Genomic DNA, 25,042 nt, shown 5'->3' with positions numbered 1-25,042 from the left:
CCTCACACTACAGTCTATCACCTCACACTACAGTCTATCACCTCACACTACAGTCTATCACCTAACACTACAGTCTATCACCTCACACTACAGTCTATCACCTCACACTACAGTCTATCACCTCACACTACAGTCTATCACCTAACACTACAGTCGATCACCTCACACTACAGTCTATCCCCTCACACTACAGTCTATCACCTAACACTACAGTCTATCACCACACACTACAGTCTATCACCTAACACTACAGTCTATCACCACACACTACAGTCTATCACCTAACACTACAGTCTATCACCTCACACTACAGTCTATCACCTAACACTAGTCTATCACCTAACACTACAGTCTATCACCTAACACTAGTCTATCACCACACACTACAGTCTATCACCACGCACTACAGTCTATCACCTAACACTACAGTCTATCACCTCACACTACAGTCCCTAAAGTCAGCTGTCAGTCTATCATTTCGACTTTAAATAAAGCATCATTTTTCAAGCTGTTTTTAAAAATGTGGACTAATCAAAAATCTGTTTAAGAACACATTCTTATTTACAATGACGGCCTTCACCGGCCAAACCCGGACGACGCTGGGCCAATTGTGCGCCACCCTATGGGACTCCCAATCACGGCCGGTTGGTATACAGCCTGGATATCAAACCAGGGTGTCTGTAGTGATGCCTCAAGCACTGAGATGCAGTGCCTTATAAGGAGTAAGATAATGACATATGTTTCTATTGTGTGAAACCGCTAATTTCCATTTTTTTTTGGGGGGGGGGGGTCACCAAATTATGGTGTTGGTGCCACCATCTGAAAAAGTTAGTGGCACCAGTACCACCAGGGGAAAATGTTAGTCTGGAGCCCTGCCATACCAATACCGTAATATCCCTAGTAGAGGTACCCACCACGTTAGCCGTGCTGACAGCCTGGTAGTAGATGCTGTAGCTCTTCTGGGGCAGTAGGGGGGCGTTCCAGTATCCATTACCATAATACCACTAGAACAACCATTAACACCCACACCAATACCTTAATATCCCTAGTAGAGGTACCCACCCCGTTAGCCGTGCTGACAGCCTGGTAGTAGATGCTGTAGCTCTTCTGAGGCAGTAGGGGGGCGTTCCAGTAACCACCGTAGGTCTTGTTGTCTCCCACAGTGAAGGGTTGAGGAGCCTGTAGCCCCACGGCTGGGAACTCAGCTGTGAAGTAGTACTGGGAGTTTAGGACCGTGGAGTTCTGGAAGTGGATGGGGACAGGGTAACAGCGGAGAATCTCAACCGCACCCCTCCTCGCCCTCCGAGGCCTCTCCTCTTCTACCACCACCTGGTATACACTGAGGGGGAGAAGGAGGAGAGAGGGGGGAGAAGGAGGGGAGAGAGGGGGAGAAGGAGGGGAGAGAGGGGGAGAGAGGGGGGAGGGAGGGGGAGAAGGAGGGAACAGGGGGAGAAGGAGGGGAGAGAGGGGGATAAGGAGGGGAGAGAGGGGGAGAGAGGGGGAGAGAGGGGGAGAAGGAGGGAAGAGGGGGAGAAGGAGAATATGGGGGGATACGTGAATACAATATTTAAGAATAAACAAAGCATATTTCTAAAATAAATTTTTTGTTCGATTTTAAATATCCAACTAATTTCTTTTAATTTGCTTACCAAGAAACCCAGTTAAACCTGTAATACTTTATCCTTCATACTTTATCCTTAAAGGGACATTTCTAAAATGTTGGGGTGGTGCTGGATGATGAATACGAAGAAGAAACATTTAATACCGTATCCTGTTTCAGTACGACTATTATCAACTCACACCTGAAATGTTTTTCTACGAACCTAAACTCTCTGTCTTTTTAGTTCCCTCATCCTGTCCTTCTGTGACCTTGGTGTCCTGACTTCACCTGCCCTCTGCCCTCTGCTCTCATTAGGAGACATTTCATTAGGGTTGTGATTCCTCCTGTAAACCTCTCAGCAGCAGTTCATATTTTATCTCCTTTTATCTCCTCTCTCCACCCAGTCCAGCTGAACTAAGCAGAAGAGAAAGAGACCAAAGTCACTACTAACACTGGATGACTGTTCTATAAGGAAGGCTCTGAGAGAATTATGTGGTTTCACTTCGACATTGGGGGGGACTAGACCACTGTGGTTCCACTTCAACATTGGGGGGACTAGACCACTGTGGTTCCACTTCAACATTGGGGGGACTAGACCACTGTGGTTCCACTTCAACATTGGGGGGACTAGACCACTGTGGTTCCACTTCAACATTGGGGGGACTAGACCTCTGTGGTTCCACTTCAACATTGGGGGGACTAGACCACTGTGGTTCCACTTCAACATTGGGGGACTAGACCACTGTGGTTCCACTTCAACATTGGGGGGACTAGACCACTGTGATTCCACTTCAACATTGGGGGGACTAGACCACTGTGGTTCCACTTCAACATTGGGGGACTAGACCACTGTGGTTCCACTTCAACATTGGGGGGACTAGATCACTGTGGTTCCACTTCGACATTGGGGGGACTAGACCACTGTGGTTCCACTTCAACATTGGGGGGACTAGACCACTGTGGTTCCACTTCAACATTGGGGGGACTAGACCACTGTGGTTCCACTTCGACATTGGGGGGACTAGACCACTGTGGTTCCACTTCAACATTGGGGGGACTAGACCACTGTGGTTCCACTTCGACATTGGGGGACTAGACCACTGTGGTTCCACTTCAACATTGGGGGGACTAGACCACTGTGGTTCCACTTCGACATTGGGGGGACTAGACCACTGTGGTTCCACTTCGACATTGGGGGGACTAGACCACTGTGGTTCCACTTCAACATTGAGAGGACTAGACCACTGTGGTTCCACTTCAGCATTGGGGGGACTAGACCACTGTGGTTCCACTTCAACATTGGGGGGGACTAGACCCCTGTGGTTCCACTTCAACATTGGGGGGGACTAGACCACTGTGATTGTAGCTCAGTATTAGGAAGGTGTTCCTAATGTTTTGTACACACAGCTAGTATTTTATACATTCAGCAGCTATTAATAACGACAGACATCTGGGAAAAGGCCATTAGAGGTAGAGGGAGGCACTAGTAGTTAACATAGGCTTATGTAATTTAATCAACTATATTTATACACCGTTCACTTTATATTCCCAGATAACCTTTCCAACACACATTTTCCGGACAAACCTGGAATATATTAGATATATGAGAAAATCCTAAAGTCAAATTACCATTCCGTTTACATTCATCTTTATGGTTGATTGGTTGTTGGCTTTAGCTCGCAGCATATGGCCTGACCTCACTGTGTTGTAGCTTAGACCATAGGCTCAGAATTAGATGTTGTTTATTTGTGTTTTCAGACACGGGATTCTGTCGAAGTTACATTGTTGCAATTACAGTGAACGTAACTGTTGGAAGTGATGATGTCACAACGGGACCTATAGAATGTTGAGGAAATCCCATGAAATTGGGAGGAGGACAAAAAGTTTAATAGTTGAAAAAGTATCAAATATATATCGAAAAAGTTGTATAAGAACACAATATTCCAGTGCACGTTTTAAAGATTGATTGACGTTTCTAGCTTAACTCCCTTAGGTCGATGTGTGCTCCGCCGCGGCAATCTAATTAGCATAATAAAACAATCCCCATAAAAATCTGTCAGGTTAACGTAGGGATATCTTGTCCAAACAGTTTGGGCAACAGACTAATATGAAAGGTGAGACTCTCACGAACACGTACAGTACCAGTCAAAAGTTTGGACACACCTACTCATTCAAGGGTTTTCCTTTATTTTTAATATTTTCTACATTGTAGAATAATAGTGAAGACATCAAAACTATGAAATAACACACATGGAATCATGTAGTAACCAAAAAAGTTCTAAAATAAATCAAAATATATTTAATATTTGAGATACTGTACTTCAAAGTAGCCTCCCTACAACAAGATGACAGCTTTGCACACCCTTGGCATTCTCTCAACCAGCTTCATGAGGTAGTCACCTGGAATGCATTTCAATTAACATGTGTGACTTGTTAAAAGTAAATTTTTTGAATTTCTTTCCTTCTTAACGCATTTGAGTTGTGTTGTGACAAGGTAGGCGTGGTATACAGAAGATATCCCTATTTGGTAAAAGACCAAGTCCATATTATGGCAAGAACAGCTCAAATAAGCAAAGAGAAACAGTCCATCATTACTTTAAGACATGAAGGTCAGTCAATCCGGAAAATGTTAAGAACTTTGAAAGTTTCTTCAAGTGCAGTTGCAAAAACTATCAAGCGCAATAATGAAACTGGCTTTCACGAGGACCGCCACAGGAAAGGAAGACCCAGAGTTACCTCTGCTGCAGAGGATAAGTTCATTAGAGTTACCAGCCTCAGATTGCAGCCCAAATAAATCCTTCACAGAGTTCAAGTAACAGACATCTCAACATAAACTGTTTAGAGTACACTGCACGAATCAAGCCTTCACTGTCGAATTTCAGCAAAGAAACCACTACTAAAGGACACCAATAATAAGAAGAGACTTGCTTTGGCCAAGAAACACAAGCAATGGACATTAGACTGGTGGAAATCTGTCCTTTGGTCTGGTGAGTCCAAATTTGAGATGTTTGGTTCCAACCACCGTGTCTTTGTGAGACGCAGAGTAGGTGAACAGATGATCTCCGCATGTGTGGTTTCCACTGTGAAGCATGGAGGAGGAGGTGTGAAGGTGCTCTGCTGGTGGCACTGTCTGTGATTGATTTAGAATTCAAGGCACACTTAACCAGCATGGCTACCACAGCATTCTGCAGAGAAACGCCATCTTATCTGGTTTGCCCTTAGTAGGACTATATTTTGTTTTTCAACAGGACTGTTGTGTCTTTACTATCATTCATGTTATAACGACTGTTTTATCAAATCGATAAACTATGTTAAATGATTACAATGATTAAATTAATCCTGTAACTCATTAGCAATCTTGGGGCACCATGGAAAAAGTTTATTTAATGAGTTACCATTTTCTGAATTAACTCTAAAATATATAAGGTTCTCTTACGTTTCAGTCATCAATCAGTCATTAATTAATTGTTAACTTCTACTGTATCAGTCTCATTCTGAATGTCGCAAAATCCTTGGATATGTGCATGATCCCTACCACAAATTATGAATCAGCGATATAAAATTGTTTTCATTATTAAATTACTAAATAACTAAATAATCACACAGAATTACATATACACAAACAGAATAGCTTACGCATTGATTACTACATAATGCAATGAAAGGTCCCTAGTGGACTTAACCTGTTTGGGATAGGGGGCAGTATTTTCACGGCCGGATAAAAAACGTACCCGATTTAATCTGGTTACTACTCCTGCCCAGAAACTAGAATATGCATATAATTAATAGATTTGGATAGAAAACACTCAAAAGTTTCTAAAACTGTTTGAATGGTGTCTGTGAGTATAACAGAACTCATATGGCAGGCCAAAACCTGAGAAGATTCTATACAGGAAGTGCCCTGTCCGACAATTTGTTCTCCTTCTAGGGCATCTCTATCAAAAATACAGCATCTCTGCTGTAACGTGACATTTTCTAAGGCTTCCATTGGCTCTAGGAAGGCGCCAGAAAGTGGAATGAGAGCTCTCCAGTCTCTGGGCGAAAAACAGCAGGGTTTTTTGTGAGTGGTCCTTCTGAGAACAATGACACTGAGGCGCGCGTGCACGAGACGACTCAATTTTTTTCTTTCAGTGTTTGAATGAACACAACGTCGCCCGGTTGGAATATTATCGCTATTTTATGAGAAAAATAGCATAAAAATGTATTTTAAACAGCGTTTGACATGCTTCGAAGTACGATAGTGGAATATTTTGAAATTTGTTGTCACGAAATGCGCCGGCGCGTCACCCTTCGGATAGTGACTTGAACGCATGAACAAAACGGAGCTATTTGGATATAACTATGGATTATTTCGAACCAAAACAACATTTGTTGTTGAAGTAGAAGTCCTGGGAGTGCATTCTGACGAAGAACAGTAAAGGTAATCCAATTTTTCTTATAGTAAATCTGAGTTTGGTGAGGGCCAAACTTGGTGGGTGTCAAATTAGCTAGCCGTGATGGCCGGGCTATGTACTCAGAATATTGCAAAATGTGCTTTCGCCGAAAAGCTATTTTAAAATCTGAGACCGCGATTGCATAAAGGAGTTCTGTATCTATAATTCTTAAAATAATTGTTATGTTTTTTGTGAACGTTTATCGTGAGTAATTTAGTAAATTCACCGGAAGTTTGCGGTGGGTATGCTAGTTCTGAAAATCACATGCTAATGTAAAAAACTGGTTTTTGATATAAATATGAACTTGATTGAACAAAACATGCATGTATTGTATAACATAATGTCCTAGGAGTGTCATCTGATGAAGATCATCAAAGGTTAGTGCTGCATTTAGGTGTGGTTTTGGTTTTTGTGACATATATGCTTGCTTTGAAAATGGCTGTGTGATTATTTTTGGGAGGGTACTCTCCTGACATAATCTAATGTTTTGCTTTCGTTGTAATGCCTTTTTGAAATCGGACAATGTGGTTAGATAAAGGAGAGTCTTGTCTTTAAAATGGTGTAAAATAGTCATATGTTTGAAAAATTGAAGTTTTTGCATTTTTGAGGTATTTGTAATTCGCGCCACTCTATACCATTGGATATTGGTGAGGCCTTCCGCTAGCGGAACGTCTGTCCCTAACAGGTTTTAACCGATATGACGGCTTGTTACACAAAATGAAAAGAGAGGGGCATGTAAGAAAGAGCGGGAGAAAAGACAAAGGACTTCACTATTGTACACACAACTACGCTCATGGAAATGCTAATACTTTGCACATGAACGGCCGTTCATTAGAAAATAATTGCAAAATACATATTTTTGATTGTATGCCTTTGTTGTCTCTCTGTTGAAATCGCCAGTCCATTTTCTGCAGAATCAGTCGACAGAAAGTCTCTGGCTGTGTAAGTCTCTGGTTGTCCACCAGAAGTCTCCATGTCCTTTGTAGTCGTTGCTTGTTCAGCGGCTCTGTTCCTTAGAATAGAGTGGTGAGAGGAAATCGTTTTTTTTTGGTCTCTCGTCTTCGGTCAAGTTTTCCTAGACTATTTTACATGTACACCCGCAGACTGTGAATGTGTAGTCTTTAGTTTTGTAGATGTCTTAACCATTTGTAACGTATTCAGCTGGTGCTGCACGTAGCTGGTCTATAGAGTCTAACTATTCATGATGTCCGGTTCACACTGCCCGCCTGAATGGTCTTGTAGAGATTTTCTTCTTCTCTGTTGAAAGTTTCAGAGTTTCAGAGCCATTCCGTCCGTACCTTTTAGCTCACGCAGTCGGTCTCGTTGGCCTAATGTAAATTTTGTCACGAGTCCTATTTATGCACTCATGGAAAAAGGGGCGTTCCCTCTTTTTGTCATAATGTCTGTGCTTTATGTGGGTGTGGTTACTGACTGGTTAAGACTTCATATAAAAAATTATTCTCTCATTTAGAAGGCTAAATTCACATTACATCTTCTCACAAATAGTATCATATTTAATCATATAAGTTCCACAACATTTGGATGTGACCCTGACAACTGGGAAATATATAGATTCAGGGATACAGTTATGTTGTTATACTGTTATCCCAAAACAGATCTGACATAATAGTTATTTTTTTTAAGTACCCACGGACCATTCCAACTGTTTGAATTACAGAAATATTGTTTAATTCCCCACTTTTGGATGATGGAGTTTTGGCGGGAAGAATGTCTCTGTCCTCAGTTTTTCTCGCTAGGGACTGGAACTGTCAAATATTTTCATAATGTTCTCCTAGAAAGGTACCTGGCCTATCTAGAGTAGCCTACTCTCCCTTCTCTGACAGCTGGAAGTGCTAGCTAATCCTTTCACCCTCTTCCATGGCTGTTCGATAGGTACATAGCTTCGAATGCATTTCGAGTTTCAATGATAAATACATCAAGATAGCTAGCTAACTAGCTAATATGAAGTTAGCAAGCTGGTGATATTTAATTCACTTAGCTAGCTATACAGTATACAGTTAGCTAACTAGCGAACATTACGTTAGCAGCTCATCTGAGGTAGCCTGCACACTAAGTTTCTGTAGCAAGCTAACTAGCTAATAATTAATTGTTTTCTCACCGCCTCCATTTTCTGGGTCCTTAAAAAAACTAAATAAAGGGCAATCTTCCGGAAGTTTCCAGTTGTAGCAAAATGCAGCCGGCCATGTGAACGATTGGAGGACTTCCAATAGACCGACTTAGTTCTTCCAACATGGCGCCTGGTGAGATTACAAGGTGACTTTTAAAAGAAGAACCACTGTACTTTAGAACAAACTTCCTTTAGATTGTTTTGGGGGGTTCTATCTGTTGTTGTTACATGTAGTGAATCTGTTATTAAATGCTTTTGTATGGGTTAATAGCAGTAAGGCCAAATCCACATTCCCATCAAATATTAGTATTATTATTTTATTATTTTTCCTTCAATATATATTAAAATTCTAAATCAAACAGCTAAATGATCCTTGGTATGACCTTCTTAAAACAATTCCATATAACTTTGTAGAACGACCCCCCACACAGATGAATTAGCCAATTAGCTTTTTCAGTTTGTATGTGACTGTAATTAACTTAAAAATAAGTGCATGACAATGGCAATACAGTCTTGATTTAACTTTTAATCAATCACTTTTCTATTTCTCTGTTCTATCACGGTGGTAATTAGCTGCTGAGTGGTAGTTTTCAACACACCCTTTTAAATAAATGTCAGAGAAGCCTTTCCAATCAAGGTTCTTTATTCTACATTTCTCTTTCTCTCACTCTCGCCACCCCCACCCTCTCTCTCTCTCTCTCTCTCTCTCTCTCTCTCACACACACACACACACAGCTGGTAACACAATAGACATAGCTAACAGGTGTGATAGTTAACACACTAACAGGTGTGATAGTTAACACACTAACAGGTGTGATAGTTAACATACTAACAGGTGTGATAGTTAACATACTAACAGGTGTGATAGTTAACATACTAACAGGTGTGATAGTTAACATACTAACAGGTGTGATAGTTAACATACTAACAGGTGTGATAGTTAACACACTAACAGGTGTGATAGTTAACACACTAACAGGTGTGATAGTTAACACACTAACAGGTGTGATAGTTAACATACTAACAGGTGTGATAGTTAACACATTAACAGGTGTGATAGTTAACATACTAACAGGTGTGATAGTTAACATACTAACAGGTGTGATAGTTAACACACTAACAGGTGTGATAGTTAACATACTAACAGGTGTGATAGTTAACACACTAACAGGTGTGATAGTTAACACACTAACAGGTGTGATAGTTAACATACTAACAGGTGTGATAGTTAACATACTAACAGGTGTGATAGTTAACATACTAACAGGTGTGATAGTTGACATACTAACAGGTGTGATAGTTAACATACTAACAGGTGTGATAGTTAACACACTAACAGGTGTGATAGTTAACTTACTAACAGGTGTGATAGTTAACTTACTAACAGGTGTGATAGTTAACGTACTAACAGGTGTGATAGTTAACATACTAACAGGTGTGATAGTTAACATACTAACAGGTGTGATAGTTAACATACTAACGCTGCCGTCTACAAGACAGACACTTTCCCTGCTAAGGAGGTCATTCCAGACAGAGGGATATCTGTGAGGCTCGGGGGGGGGGGCTGGGGAGTGTTTGAACGAAACACAGAGGCCTCCACTGAGAGGAAATGAAAAGAGATGGTGACCTCTGAGAGTTTGAATAATGAACAAGTAAAGAGGAAAAAGAGGGCATAAAAGGGGAAATAGTGCTATAGAGGAAAATGAGTTGAGGGCTGTGTCATCACGGCATGCAGGGTTTCTTCTATTTTCTATTAGAGAGGGACAGTCAGAGGTGGTAGCCAGTCAAGGTCTGAGGATGGAAAACCATCTCTCCTGTGTTTTTACAATACGTCATATTCTTCAAGAATCAATGGGAATATATAGAGTATATATATATATATATCGTTGATTTATAAGTCGAACTGCATATTTCCTCTTTAAAGCAGACCAATGAGAATATATGTCTTTATTTGACTGGTTATCACTAATGTGGAGACTGGTTATCATTAATATGGATACTGGTTATCACTAATGTGGAGACTGGTTATCATTAATGTGGAGACTGGTTATCATTAATGTGGAGACTGGTTATCATTAATGTGGAGACTGGTTATCATTAATGTGGAGACTGGTTATCATTCATGTGGAGACTGGTTATCATTCATGTGGAGACTGGTTATCATTCATGTGGAGAGTGGTTATCATTAATGTCTCTTTCCTAAGGCTGGATAAAGAGCCCGAGGATGAGCTGAGGAGAGACTTTTGTCATGTAGAAATATGCGATACAAACATATTGACCATGGTCTCTCTCACATGAGCACAATAAAAATAAAAAATACATTTTGGTAACAACTGTTGTACTAGTCTAAAATATTGTCTTGCTTGAAGTGAGTCTCTGCTGTGTGGGCAGAGTTGAAGTAGGATCGACGTAAAAACAGAAAAACCTTGGGGAGGCAGGGTAGTCTAGTAGTTAGTGCGTTGGACTAGTAAACGAAAGGTTGCAAGATTGAATCCCTGAGCTGACAAGGTAAAAAGATGTCGTTCTGCCCCTGAACAAGGCCGCCATTGTAAATATAAATTTGTTCTTAACTGACTTGCCTAGTTAAATAAAGGTATAAAGAAAATACACTTGTGGTCAACAATCATTATTCAACATGGTTACGCAGTGAAAGGCCTCGATTCATCTCATATGAATTTTGAGAGAGCACAATAACAGGAATAATTTGTTTTGGTAAAAACTTGTGTTTCTTGAAAACCTTCAAACATACATTTCAGATCCACCAAGGTACTGTATAATATTTGACCTAGAGAGTGGTCAAATTTGGCCGCTGATCATTTCTGTCATATTTGTGATTCTGTGATGATTCCTGTGTAATTGCTGCTGTCATGATCAATGTACCCTCTCATGTTTTTGGTCACTGAGCAATTTCAGGTCTGCTGAGCGCAAACTTGAACGTTGTGAAAATTCTCTGCAACTTCCAGCACACGTTTACTGTGAACACTGAGGCTGTACCTGCTTTAAGTTACAGTTTTACTGTGAACACTGAGGCTGTACCCGCTTTAAGTTACAGTTTTACTGTGAACACTGAGGCTGTACCTGCTTTAAGTTACAGTTTTAACAGTGGCCAAGTAGGCTACTTTGGCTATTAGATCATAATGTAGGCCTACCAGAGTGGCCTACCATCAAAAACAATGGTGAAAATGAATCCCATAAAATTGTAACATGGGAAATAGCTGTTCTATCATTCAGCCTACGGTAGCATCCAATGTGTTGTGTTCAATGTCAGCCTACATTCCATGAAACTTTTGAAAAAAGCATGAAGGGTTTGACATTACCCTGTTGATCCACTTGTCCTTCAGACAAGGAGGTGACTGAACATGTTGCTGTGTTGTTTGATGCAAGAAACCACTTCACAAAATAAAATTCATTATTATTCCCATACCGTTATTACAGAGAATCAGACAAATGATGCTACCCTCTGCCTATTGGCTATTTAGCTTATTCAAGCCTGTTTCAAATACAACACTGTCCCTTTAAGACAAAAAAAAAGCTTTTTACCTGACTCTCTTTCCAAAGATGTACGTTTTGTGCTGCTGTAGGAAGCAATCACTCCCTATTGCTGTCTACAAATTATCTAAAACTTGGCTAATAACTCACTAACTAGCAACATGTGGCTACATGCAGCTCTCGCTTTGACCTCAAAACAAGAGCATCTATTCACGACCGCTCATGCTGTAAACACAGTCCAGTTCAAAGTAAATGGCACAGATCCATATATGGCAATGATCTATTTGCATATAGTCCTACTGCAGCTCTGATTGGTTATTCTGCACCGGTCTGTGTAGAGTGCATGTCATTACAATAGAATCCTACTCGGATGCATTCTGCCTACAACAAAATCTGTTGCATGGTTAGTTTTGTTTCTGTATGTTGAATTGAAAGTGGCTAATATTGCGTTGATTCGGGCCTTCCAGTAGCTCAGTTGGTAGAGCATGGTGTTTGCAACGCCAGGGTTGTGGGTTTGATTCCCACGGGGGGCCCGCACAGAAAAAATAAAATGTATGAAATTGTATGAAATGTATGCATTCACTACTGTAAGTCGCTCTGGATAAGAGCGTCTGCTAAATGACTAAAATGTAAAAATGTAAATTCGATTACAATTGCCACAGTAAAGGGTAAACGTTGATAGTGTTAACTAGCAGGGAAAACTCTAGAACAGTGATCACTTTGAGTCAAAATGCAAGCCGAGATCTACCGCTCAGATTTTTTTTTAACATAACTTAAAAAATGGAAACCTATGCAACATTAACCAATTAAAAACAGTTCTGTAGCCATTAGGTTTGTGCAGTAAGTTATTGGCCCGAAATGCATTATCAACGCATACTGGCTTTGCTTGAATTGCCCTGCCAATGCATTGTTGTTTGGGCCATTTCAAAAAAATATTATTTCAAAATTTGAGGAAGACTATATGATCGGTAATATATCCATTGATGTATTAATTGTGAGGCACAGCTGTGTGAACATACATTTAAATAATTTCCTTTTTATTTTTATTTTAATGGGCTGATGGTGTCTGCATCTGATGGTCAGTCTCAGCGGAGGGATAAGAACAGCAGACTGAGGGGTCCGTCTCTCAACATCCCTCCACTCTCCCTTTCCTCCACTGACACTGACCAAATAGGGACACCGTCTTCCAGCTGATGGCAAAACTCGAGCCTCATGTACATATTCAGAGAAAGTGAAATATTCCTCGATATTAAAAAAGACCCAAGCCGCTAATAATAACAACAACCCAAGCCTATAGCTACACTTTCCTCCTCATTCATTACTGCTGCAGTGCTTGTTGTAGCGCTGAGTGGAAATAGGAGGAGAGTCCTGGGAGCTGATATTTCTACAGGAGAGTCCTGGGAGCTGATATTTCTACAGGAGAGCCCTGGGAGATGATATTTCTACAGGAGAGTCCTGGGAGCTGATAAGAGTCCTGGCAGCTGATTAGAGCCCTGGGAGATGATATTTCTACAGGAGAGTCCTGGGAGCTGATATTTCTACAGGAGAGTCCTGGGAGCTGATATTTCTACAGGAGAGTCCTGGGAGCTGATATTTCTGCAGGAGAGTCCTGGGAGCTGATATTTCTACAGGAGAGTCCTGGGAGATGATATTTCTACAGGAGAGCCCTGGGAGATTATATTTCTACAGGAGAGTCCTGGGAGATTATATTTCTACAGAACAGTCCTGGGAGCTGCGTGACACTCTAAACAGCGTAGAGGGAACAGTGGCCAATGATAATGTTCCGTAGAGCAGATGCATCCCGGTTACCACACACTGGGACCACTACTTCTGACAGGGTGTGATGTGGTGTGGTGTGGTTTGGTGTGTGTGTGTGTGTGGTGTGGTGTGTGGTGTGGTTTGGTGTGTGTGGTGGTGTGGTATGGTGGTGTGGTATGGTGGTGTGGTGTGGTTTGGTGGTGGTGTGGTGTGGTGTGGTTTGGTGGTGTGGTGTGGTGTTGTGTGGTGGTGTGGTGTTGTGTGGTGTGTGGTGTGTTGTGGTGTGGTGTAGTGGTGTGGTGTGTGGTATGGGTGGGTTGTGGTGTGGTGTTGTGTTGTGGTGTGGTATGGGTGTGTGGTGGTGTGGTGTTGTGTGGTGTGTGGTGTGGTATGGGTGTGTTGTGGTGTGGTGTAGTGGTGTGGTGGTGTGGTATGGTGGTGTGGTGTGGTGGTGTGGTGTGGTGTGGTGTGGTGGTGTGGTGGTGTGGTATGGTGGTGTGGTGTCGTGTCGTGGTGTGGTATGGTATGTTGGGGTGGTATGGTGTGGTGGTGTGGTGGTGTTGTATGGTGGTGTAGTGTGGTGTGGTGGTTTGGTGGAGTGGTGGTGTGGTATGGTGTGGTGTGGTATGGTGGTGTGGTGGTGTGGTTTGGTGGTGTGGTGTGGCGGTGTGGTGTGGTGGTGTGGTATGGCAGTGTGGTGGTGTGGTGTGGTTTGGTGGTGTGGTGTGGCGGTGTGGTGGTGTGGTATGGCGGTGTGGTGTGGTGTGGCGTGGTGGTGTGGTGTGGTATGGTGGTGTGGTGGTGTGGAATGGTGGTGTGGTGTGGTGTGGTGTGGTATGGTGGTGTGGTATGGTGGTGTGGTGGTGTGGTGTGATGTGGTGTGTGGCATGGTGGTGTGGTGTGGTATGGTGGTATGGTGGTGTGGTGTGGTGGTGTGTGGTGGTATGGTGGTGTGGTGTGGTGTAGTGGTGTGGTGGTATGGTGTTATGGTGGTGTGGTGGTGTGTGGTGTGGTATGGGTGTGTTGTGGTGTGGTGTGGTGTTGTGTGGTGTTGTGTGGTGTGTTGTGGTGTGGTGTAGTGGTGTGGTGTGTGGTGTGGTATGGGTGTGTTGTGGTGTGGTGTTGTGTTGTGGTGTGGTATGGGTGTGTGGTGGTGTGGTGGTGTGTGGTGTGGTATGGGTGTGTTGTGGTGTGGTGTAGTGGTGTGGTGTGGGTGGTGTGGTATGGTGGTGTGGTGGTGTGGTGGTGTGGTGTGTGACATGGTCATGGAGGGATGGGAAACAAAACAATAACAAACAGCATCAGACAACAGATGGGGACCAGACCATTAATGATCTGTTTGTTAGGTGTTTGATCTTGTCCAGACACAGACCCTCATGTTAGTTCATTGTTATTTTACCAAGGGTGGGGTCAATTCGAATTGAACACAGTAAATTCATGAAGTAAACTGAATTTACAATTTAATAATTGAAATAATTAATAATTAACTTAAAAGTATAAGCTATTTAATTCAAAATTAACCCTTTTATTATAACTTAATTATACTAATATATATATAATATTATATATATATATAAAACACTATATTATGAAAGGTATGAATACTGTGAGATTTTGAGGCAGTGCAGATGATAACAGTCCAAACTGTATCCTCTGTGAAGTTGGAGCGGACCCCCCCCCCCTGACCTTCCAGAGAACTAACATCAGATAAAATGGTTAAATAGATAAAAACGGGCCTGTACAGTATAACAAGTCTAACGCCAGATCCCATTGCTCGTCTAACTCACCATCAAAATCACATCATTGCAGCTAATTCCTCATTACAAACGCCTGCACACCAAAAAAAAATTAAAAAGAGAGGGAAGCGGGGAGAAAAGTGGTTTGAGAACAATTGCTTAAGCTGTTAAGAGGTGGGCCACAGGGGTCTGGGGGGGCCTGCAGGGTAGAACCTGTATTCCTGTCTGTCACGTACCACCCACCCACACACACACACACACACACACACACACACACACACACACACACACACACACACACACACACACACACACACACACACACACACACACCGAGGCAACCTGAGCTGACACCAATTAGGTTCCTCTGCACCGGCTGCTCCTCTCAGCCGATAGAGTTCCAACTCTCCGCCTCTCTTCCCCCCCTCCCTCCTCCCACCTGCTCCCCGCCCACCTCCCTCTGTGTGACTCACACCAATTATGGTTGTGATCTGAAAATCAGATGTATTTTTGATGTGGGATGATAGGCTGTCTGTGATAGGTTGTCTGTGATAGGCTGTCTGTGGCAGGTTGTCTGTGATAGGTTGTCTGTGATAGGTAGGCTGTGGGCTGATAGGCATGGGGAGTATTTCAATCATGCTGCTCCTCTGAATCTCATAATCTGTCTCTCTCTCTCTCTCTCTCTCTCTCTCACTCTCTCTCTCCCTCTCTCTCCCTTTATTTCCCTCTCTGTCCCTCTCTCTCCACCTTCTCTCTTTCTGTATCTTACTTGTGATCTTTCATCCACATCTCTCTCACTTGTCCCCCTCTCCCTCGGATAAACGTACAGTCGTGGCCAAAAGTTTTGAGAATGACACAAATATTAATTTCCACAAAGTTTGCTGCTTCAGTGTCTTTAGATATTTTTGTCAGATGTTACTATGGAACACTGAAGTACAATTACAAGCATTTCATAAGTGTCAAAGGCTTTTATTGACAATTACATGAAGTTAATGCAAAGAGTCAAAACTTCTTTTTCAAGACCTCTGCAATCTGCCCTGGCATGCTGTCAAATAACTTCTGGGCCACATCCTGACTGATGGCAGCCCATTCTTGCATAATCAATGCTTGGAGTTTGTCAGAATTTGTGGGTTTTTGATTGTCCGCCCGCCTCTTGAGGATTGACCACAAGTTTTCAATGGGATTAAGGTCTGGGGAGTTTCCTGGCCATGGACCCAAAATATTGATATTTTGTTCCCCGAGCCACTTACTTATCACTTTTGCCTTATGGCAAGGTGCTCCATCATGCTGGAAAAGGGATTGTTCGTCACCAAACTGTTCCTGGATGGTTTGGAGAAGTTGCTCTCGGAGGATGTGTTGGTACCATTCTTTATTCATGGCTGTGTTCTTATGCACAATTGTGAGTGAGCCCACTCCCTTGGATGAGAAGCAACCCCACACATGAATGGTCTCAGGATACTTTCCTGTTGGCATGACACAGGACTGATGGTAGCGCTCACCTGGTCTTCTCCGGACAAGCTTTTTTTCCGGATGCCCCAAACAATCGGAAAGGGGATTCATCAGAGAAAAGGACTTTACCCCAGTCCTCAACAGTCCAATCCCTGTACCTTTTGCAGAATATCAGTCTGTCCCTGATGTTTTTCCAGGAGAGAAGTGGCATCTCAGCTGCCCTTCTTGACACCAGACCATCCTCCAAAAGTCTTCGCCTCACTGTGCGTGCACATGCACTCACACCTGCCTGCTGCCATTCCTGAGCAAGCTCTGTACTGGTGGTGCCCCAATCCCACAGCTGAATCAACTTTAGGAGACGGTCCTGGCGCTTGCTGGATTTTCTTGGGCGCCCTGAAGCCTTCTTCACAACAACTGAACCGCTCTCCTTGAAGTTCTTGATGATCCGATAAATGGTTGATTTAGGTGCAATCTTACTGGCAGCAATATCCTTGCCTGTGAAGCCTTTTTTGTGCAAAGCAATGATGATGGCACGTGTTTCCTTGCAGGTAACCATGGTTGACAGAGAAAGAACAATGATTCCAAGCACCGCCCTCCTTTTGAAGCTTCCAGTCTGTAATTCGAAGTCAATCAGCATGACAGAGTGATCTCCAGCCTTGTCCTCGTCAACACTCACACCTGTGCTAACGAGAGAATCACTGACATGATGTCAGCTGGTCCTTTTGTGGCAGGGCTGAAATGCAGTGGAAATGTTTTTTGGGGATTCAGTTCATTTGCATGGCAAAGAGGGACTTTGCAATTAATTGCAATTCATCTGATCACTCTTCATAACATTCTGGAGTATAGGCAAATTGCCATCACACAAACAGAGCCAGCAAACTTTGTGGAAATTAATATTTGTGTCATTCTCAAAACTTTTGGCCAAGACTATATTATCTCTCTCTCTCCCTCTCTCTCTCTCTTCTTCTCTCTGTCTCCATCTCTCTTTCCCTCTCTCTCCCCTCTCTCTCTCCCCTCTCTCCCTCCTTCTCTCTCTCCCCTCTCTTCCCTCTCACCTTTCTGTCTCTCTCTCTCTCTCTCTTCCTCTCTCTGTCTCCATCTCTCTTTCTATATATCTCTCTCTCAGTTCAATTCAATTCAAACGTCTTTAATGGCATGGGAAACATATGTTAACATTGCCAAAGCAGGTGAAATAGATAATAAACAAAAGTGAAATAAACAATAGAAATGAACATTAAACATTACACTCACAAAAGTTCCAAAGGAATAAAGACATTTCAAATGTCATATTATGTATATAGACAGTGTTGTAACAATGTGCAAACAGTTAAAGTACAAAAGGGAAAATAAATAAACATACATATGGGGTGTATTTCAAATGAAATGTTATTTGTCACATGCGCCGAATTCAACCTTACCATGAAATGCTTACTTACAAGCCCTTACTTACAAACTATGATGGCACACTGTGGTATTTCACCCAGTAGATATGGGAGTTTATCAAAATTGGGTTTGTTTTCGAATTCTTTGTGGAGGGAAATATGTGTCTCTAATATGGTCATACATTTGGCAGGAGGTTAGGAAGTGCAGCTCCATTTCCACCTCATTTTGTGGGCAGTGTGCACATAGCCTGTCTTCTCTTGAGAGCCAGGTCTGCCTTCAGTGGCCTTTCTCAATAGCAAGGCTATGCTCACTGAGTCTGTACATAGTCAAAGCTTTCCTTAATGTTGGGTCAGTCACGGTGGTCAGGTATTCTGCCACTGTGTACTCTATGTTTAGGGTTAAATAGCACTCTAGTTTGCTCTGTTTTTTGTTAATTCTTTAGATGTATCAAGTAATTATCTTTTATATTTCTTATGATTTGGTTGTGTCTAATTGTGTTGCTGTCCTGGGGCTCTGTGGGGTGTGTTTGTGTTTGTGAACAGAGGCCCAGGACCAGCTTGCTTGGGGGACTCTTCTCCAGGTTCATCTCTCTGTAGGTGATGGCTTTGTTATGGAAGGTTTGGGAATCACCTCCTTTTAAGTGGTTGTAGAATTAGATGGCTCTTTTTCTGGATTTTGATAATTAGCGGGTATCGGCCTAATTCTGTTCTGCACGCATGATTTGGTATTTCACGTTGTACAGAGGATGTTTTTGCAGAATTCTGTATGCAGAGTCTCAATTTGGTGTTTGTCCCATTTTGTGAATTCTTGGTTGGTGAGCGGACCCCAGACCTCACAACCATAAAGGGCAATGGGTTTTATAACTGATTACAAGTATTTTTTAACGGATCCTAATTGGGATGTCAAATTGTATGTTCCTTTTGATGGAGTAGAAGGCCCTTCTTGCCTTGTCTCTCAGATTGTGGTTATATTCTATTGATTCTTCAATTACATTGAGCTGATTTCTGATGTGCTGTTCATTCTTTTTCCGTAGTGTATTTCTGTATTGTTTTAGTGATTCACCATAGTGAAGGCTCAGGTTTTCTGTGTCTCTATGTTTTTGGTTGGATAGGATTCTCAATTTCTTTTTTAGGTTTTTGCATTCTTCATCAAACCATTTGTCATTGTTTTGAGTTTCTGAGGTTGTCTGCTTAAAAAAATAAATGTTGATAGGGAAGCTGAGAGGTAAAATATACTGTTTATGCTTTCTACTGCCAAGTTTACACCTTCACTATTACATTGAAATGTTTTGTCCAGGATGTTGTCTAAAAGGGATTGAATTTGTTGTTGCCTAATAGTTTTTTGGTAGGTTTCTACACTGCTTTCTTTCCATCTATAGCATTTCTTAATATTGAGCCATCTCAGTCACCAGATCTCAATCAAATTGAACACTTATGGGAGATTCTGGAGCAGCGGCTGAGACAGCGTTTTGTACCACCATCAACAACACACCACATGATGGAATTTCTCAGGGAAGAATGGTGTCTCATCCCTCCAATAGAGGTCCAGACACTTGTAGAATCTATGACAAGGTGCATTGAAGCTGTTCTGTCTCCTCGTTGTCCAACGTTCTATTGTTGGTGTTTCCATTATTTTGGCAGTTACCTGTATGTGTCTGTCTGTCTGTCTGTCTGTCTGTCTGTCTGTCTGTCTGTCTGTCTGTCTGTCTGTCTGTCTGTCTGTCTGTCTGTCTGTCTGTCTGTCTGTCTGTCTGTCTGTCTGTCTGTCTGTCTGTCTGTCTGTCTGTCTGTCTGCCTGCCTGCCTGCCTGCCTGCCTGCCTTGAAATGTGCCACATCATTTACACACCAGCTCCTGAAATTATTGTCTAGCTGTGTGTGTGTGTGTGTGTGTGTGTGTGTGTGTGTGTGTGTGTGTGTGTGTGTGTGTGTGTGTGTGTGTGTGTGTGTGTGTGTGTGTGTCTGTGTGTATGATGGGAGGATCAAAGACATCGAAGGCTTATTTTAAGGAGTGTAGAAAATCACTTAACTGATTTTCAGAAGCATGCATAGCTGGGTAGAGATGATATTTAGCGCTATGGGGTAAAAAGTAGTAGGAAAACAAACTCTCACTTTCTGTAAAACGAATCAGGTCGTATATATACTACAGTTTATGTATGCAAGCCAGATCAGTGTTCTCAATTTGTGTGGGTTCTGGCCCAAGGCATAGGTGATGACAGGAGAGGAAGAGGAGGATGACGAAGAGGAGGAGATAAAAACAGGGTACATCATTGGGTTCCAAATGATCCACTTCCAAAAGAGACAGAGTGGATAAGTATTTATTTAGAGGTATATCAACATAGTGGATAAGTATTTATTTAGAGGTATATCAACATAGTGGATAAGTATTTATTTAGAGGTATATCAACATAGTGGATAAGTATTTATTTAGAGGTATATCAACATAGAAGATATGTATTTATTTAGAGGTATATCAACTTAGAAGATATGTATTTATTTAGAGGTATATCAACATAGAAGATATGTATTTATTTAGAGGTATATCAACATAGTGGGTAAGTATTTATTTAGAGGTATATCAACATAGAAGATATGTATTTATTTAGAGGTATATCAACATAGTGGATAAGTATTTATTTATAGGTATATCAACATATTGGATAAGTATTTATTTAGAGGTATATCAACATAGTGGATATGTATTTATTTAGAGGTATATCAACATAGTTGGTATGTATTTATTTAGAGGTATATCAATTTAGTGGATAAGTATTTATTTAGAGGTATATCAACATAGAAGATATGTATTTATTTAGAGGTATATCAACATAGTGGATAAGTATTTATTTAGAGGTATATCAACATATTGGATAAGTATTTATTTAGAGGTATATCAACATAGTGGATATGTATTTATTTAGAGGTATATCAACATAGTTGGTATGTATTTATTTAGAGGTATATCAACATAGAAGATATGTATTTATTTAGAGGTATATCAACATAGTTGGTAAGTATTTATTTAGAGGTATATCAACGTAGAAAATATGTATTTATTTAGAGGTATATCAACATAGTGGATAAGTATTTATTTAGAGGTATATCAACATAGAAGATATGTATTTATTAAGAGGTATATCAACATAGTAGATATTTATTTATTTAGAGGTATATCAACATAGAAGATATGTATTTATTTAGAGGTATATCAACATAGTTGGTAAGTATTTATTTAGAGGTATATCAACATAGAAGATAAGTATTTATTTAGAGGTATATCAACGTTTATTGAGACACATCCCTGAGAGTGACTGAGTGAAGAGGCGTCTTCTGGCTGCTGATGTGATGAGGGGACATTTTAGTTTCAACACGACACCACTGACTGATAGACACTCTGCTTAATCCTTTTATAGGGACAGCTAGTGGAGAGAGGGCCCTCTGGGGAAAAAAAACCTGTGTGTGTGTGTGTGTGTGTGTGTGTGTGTGTGTGTGTGTGTGTGTGTGTGTGTGTGTGTGTGTGTGTGTGTGTGTGTGTGTGTGCGCGCGCGTGCATGTGTGCGCGTGCGTGTGTGTGTGTGCATGCGTGCGTCAAAGCCCTCTGGCAAAACATGTTCCCTGTAACGCATGAATGTCGTCGTCCTCCAAGAGATTAGTTAACCAGCATCAACATATCATTTGATACAGAATAGTAATTACACAAATATGAAAATATATATGAAATATCACTGCCTCTTCCTTCATAACTTATATACTATATATATATATAACAAGCTGTGTCACAATATGTGAACTGAAAGCTGATGGGAGAAGCTTAACATATGATATCTAATGTTGAACTAACTGTGTTAATATTCAGTGAAGTTGAAGGAAAGATGACATTTGGAGACCCTCGTTGGTTTTTAACGAAGGCTACCCCAGACGTCATTGCGTCCCAAAGCCAATCAGACGGCTAGATAGCGTCATCAAATCAAGCCCCAGTCACAAGGCCCGGCTACGCTGTGATGCTGGGTAGGTAACACTAAAAACCTATTCATTTAAAAGAGGGGAGTATTGCATAGTATAACATATTTCCATTCACCTCTGGTTCAGTAGATGGGGAGAAGAAGCACACAGGCCTATTGGAAGCTGGCAGCATGGCCCTTCTAACAGACATGATGTAGTCTATATAGGTTGTTAGATTTTTTTAAAGTTCTTTATCATTGTCCTGCCAGCATCCACACACAGTGGACACATAGTGGAGTTACCCAGCCTGCCAGCATCCACACACAGTGGACACATAGTGGAGTTACCCAGCCTGCCAGCATCCACACCCAGTGGACACATAGTGGAGTTACCCAGCCTGCCAGCATCCACACATAGTGGAGTTACCCAGCCTGCCAGCATCCACACATAGTGGAGTTACCCAGCCTGCCAGCATCCACACATAGTGGACACATAGTGGAGTTACCCAGCCTGCCAGCATCCACACATAGTGGAGTTACCCAGCCTGTCAGCATCCACACATAGTGGACACATAGTGGAGTTACCCAGCCTGCCAGCAGCCACATATAGTGGACACATAGTGGAGTTACCCAGCCTGCTAGCATCCACACATAGTGGACACATAGTGGAGTTACCCAGCCTGCCAGCATCCACACATAGTGGACACATAGTGGAGTTACCCAGCCTGCTAGCATCCACACATAGTGGAGTTACCCAGCCTTTGTGGATGGTCACTGCTTTCTTTCTGTCGCCTAGAACTTTTTCAGAGCTGCCTTGAGTCACTTTGGGTAAAGGAAAACACAGTCAAAAAGCTCACCAGTATCTCTTTTTGGTTCTCCTATTTCCACCCTTCACGTTATCCCATTTTTGCAATTCAGATTTTATATTTTCAAGGGATCACCTACAACTTGAACAGAGAAGAGAGAGAGGGGGAGAGAGAAAGAGAGAAAGAAAGAGAGGGAGACCGAGAAAGAGAGAGAGAGAGCAAAAGGGAGACCCAGAGAGAAAGAGAGAGAGAGAGAGAGGGAAACCCAGAGAGAGGGAGAGCGAGAGCAAAAGGGAGACCCAGAGAGAGAGAGAGAGAGAGAGAGAGAGAGAGAGGGAGAGCAAAAGGGAGACCCAGAGAGAGAGAGAGAGGGAGACCCAGAGAGAGAGAGAGAGAGAGAGAGAGAGAGAGGGAGACCCAGAGAGAGAGAGAGAGGGAGAGAGAGAGAGAGAGAGAGAGAGAGAGAGAGAGAGAGAGAGAGAGAGAGAGAGAGAGAGAGAGAGAGAGGGGGAGACCCAGAGAGAGAGAGAGAGCGAAAGAGAGAGAGAGAGAGAGAGAGAGAGAGAGAGAGAGAGAGAGAGAGACCCAGAGAGAGAGAGAAGGGGGGGTGGCGTGTGACAAAGAACAACCCACTAGAGAGGTGGCCACCCCCGCAGAGAAGCCAGCTGAACAGCCCACCTCAGCTCCCAACAAAAGTCTCGACACCACAGCGGAACAGACAAATCAAGAACCCCAAGCCCAGGGGATCTCACCTCCTCTGATCACCCAGCAGAACAGGTTGAGGGTGAGGGTGAGAGAGAGAGAGAGAGAGAGGCCATGATCAGATGAACTCCTGCATTTTTCAGCATGTTCTTTAAAAAATATAGTTTTAGAGTTAGATAAACTTGGATTTTTTTGTCGGGGACATATACAGGATACTACCCTCTACAACATAACCTTCACTATGTCACCAGGACATAAACTGGATACTACCCTCCACAACACTATGTCACCAGGACAAATACAGGATACTACCCTCTACAACATAACCTTCACTATGTCACCAGGACATATACAGGATACTACCCTCTACAACATAACCTTCACTATGTCACCAGGACATATACAGGATACTAACCTCCACAACACTATGTCACCAGGACATATACAGGATACTACCCTCTACAACATAACCTTCACTATGTCACCAGGACATATACAGGATACTAACCTCCACAACACTATGTCACCAGGACATATACAGGATACTACCCTCCACAACATAACCTTCACTATGTCACCAGGACATATACAGGATACTACCCTCTACAACATAACCTTCACTATGTCACCAGGACATATACAGGATACTACCCTCCACAACACTATGTCACCAGGACATATACAGGATACTACCCTCTACAACATAACCTTCACTATGTCACCAGGACATATACAGGATACTACCCTCCACAACATAACCTTCACTATGTCACCAGGACATATACAGGATACTACCCTCTACAACATAACCTTCACTATGTCACCAGGACATATACAGGATACTACCCTCTACAACACTATGTCACCAGGACATATACAGGATACTACCCTCTACAACATAACCTTCACTCCAAATCAAAACTCAAAACATACAACCTGATTTTGGATGGAATTACGGAATCACCTGGAAGACTTACAACTACGTAAGATGATTATTCCAAAGCTATACAGCAAATGCTCTGGAAAACAACAGAAACCTGAAAACACCATCCAACCTGGAACTGAGTGAGTAACGTTTAGTCTGAAGCTATATTTTATTTCCAAACGCCAAGAAGAAAAATACATGACATTACTTTATAAGGACTGAATGCTAAATTAAGGCTGCCAAGCTTGATACAACTTCAATTAGCACTGACGTGTCAAGTGAGAGGTGTCAAAGCCCTTTAACCCAACAATGGCAGGAGAGTCACACAGTCTACTCCAACCAAATGGAGAGGCCTTAGAGGCTGCCTCCTGCTGTTCAGAGGTAATTAAATACAGAACCCTGTGTATGTAAAGAGTAATAAGACACAAAAAGAGTACAAAATGAACCTCCTTATGGAAAATCAAGAGACTCTTTTTGCTGACTATTATAAAAATGGGAACATCAGCAATCTCATCTTCCACACAAACCATCCCCTGGCACAGTGTTATATTAACCAGACCATCCCCTGGCATGGTACAGTGCAATATTAACCAGACCATCCCCTGGCATGGCACAGTGCTATATTAACCAGACCATCCCCTGGTACAGTGCTATATTAACCAGACCATCCCCTGGCACAGTGCTATATTAACCAG

The 25,042-nt window shown here is 42.1% G+C and overlaps 1 protein-coding gene across 8 annotated transcripts in view; it reads right to left on the bottom strand.

The window, feature by feature from the left end:
* LOC106595545 (receptor-type tyrosine-protein phosphatase mu) overlaps nt 1-25,042 on the bottom strand; it is a 633,856-nt gene that overhangs the window by 222,426 nt on the left and 386,388 nt on the right. For all 8 annotated transcript variants that reach the window (XM_045694494.1, XM_045694495.1, XM_045694496.1 and 5 more), the window contains exon 13: nt 1,063-1,339. In XM_045694494.1, the coding sequence (XP_045550450.1) occupies nt 1,063-1,339 (277 nt within the window). The remainder of the gene's footprint in view (nt 1-1,062; nt 1,340-25,042) is intronic.

This window comes from Salmo salar, chromosome ssa14 (assembly GCF_905237065.1).
Source record: "Salmo salar chromosome ssa14, Ssal_v3.1, whole genome shotgun sequence".
Classification (NCBI taxonomy): domain Eukaryota; kingdom Metazoa; phylum Chordata; class Actinopteri; order Salmoniformes; family Salmonidae; genus Salmo; species Salmo salar.
The sequence above is the reverse complement of the archived record's forward strand: the minus strand, read 5'-3'. Positions and strand labels throughout refer to the sequence as shown.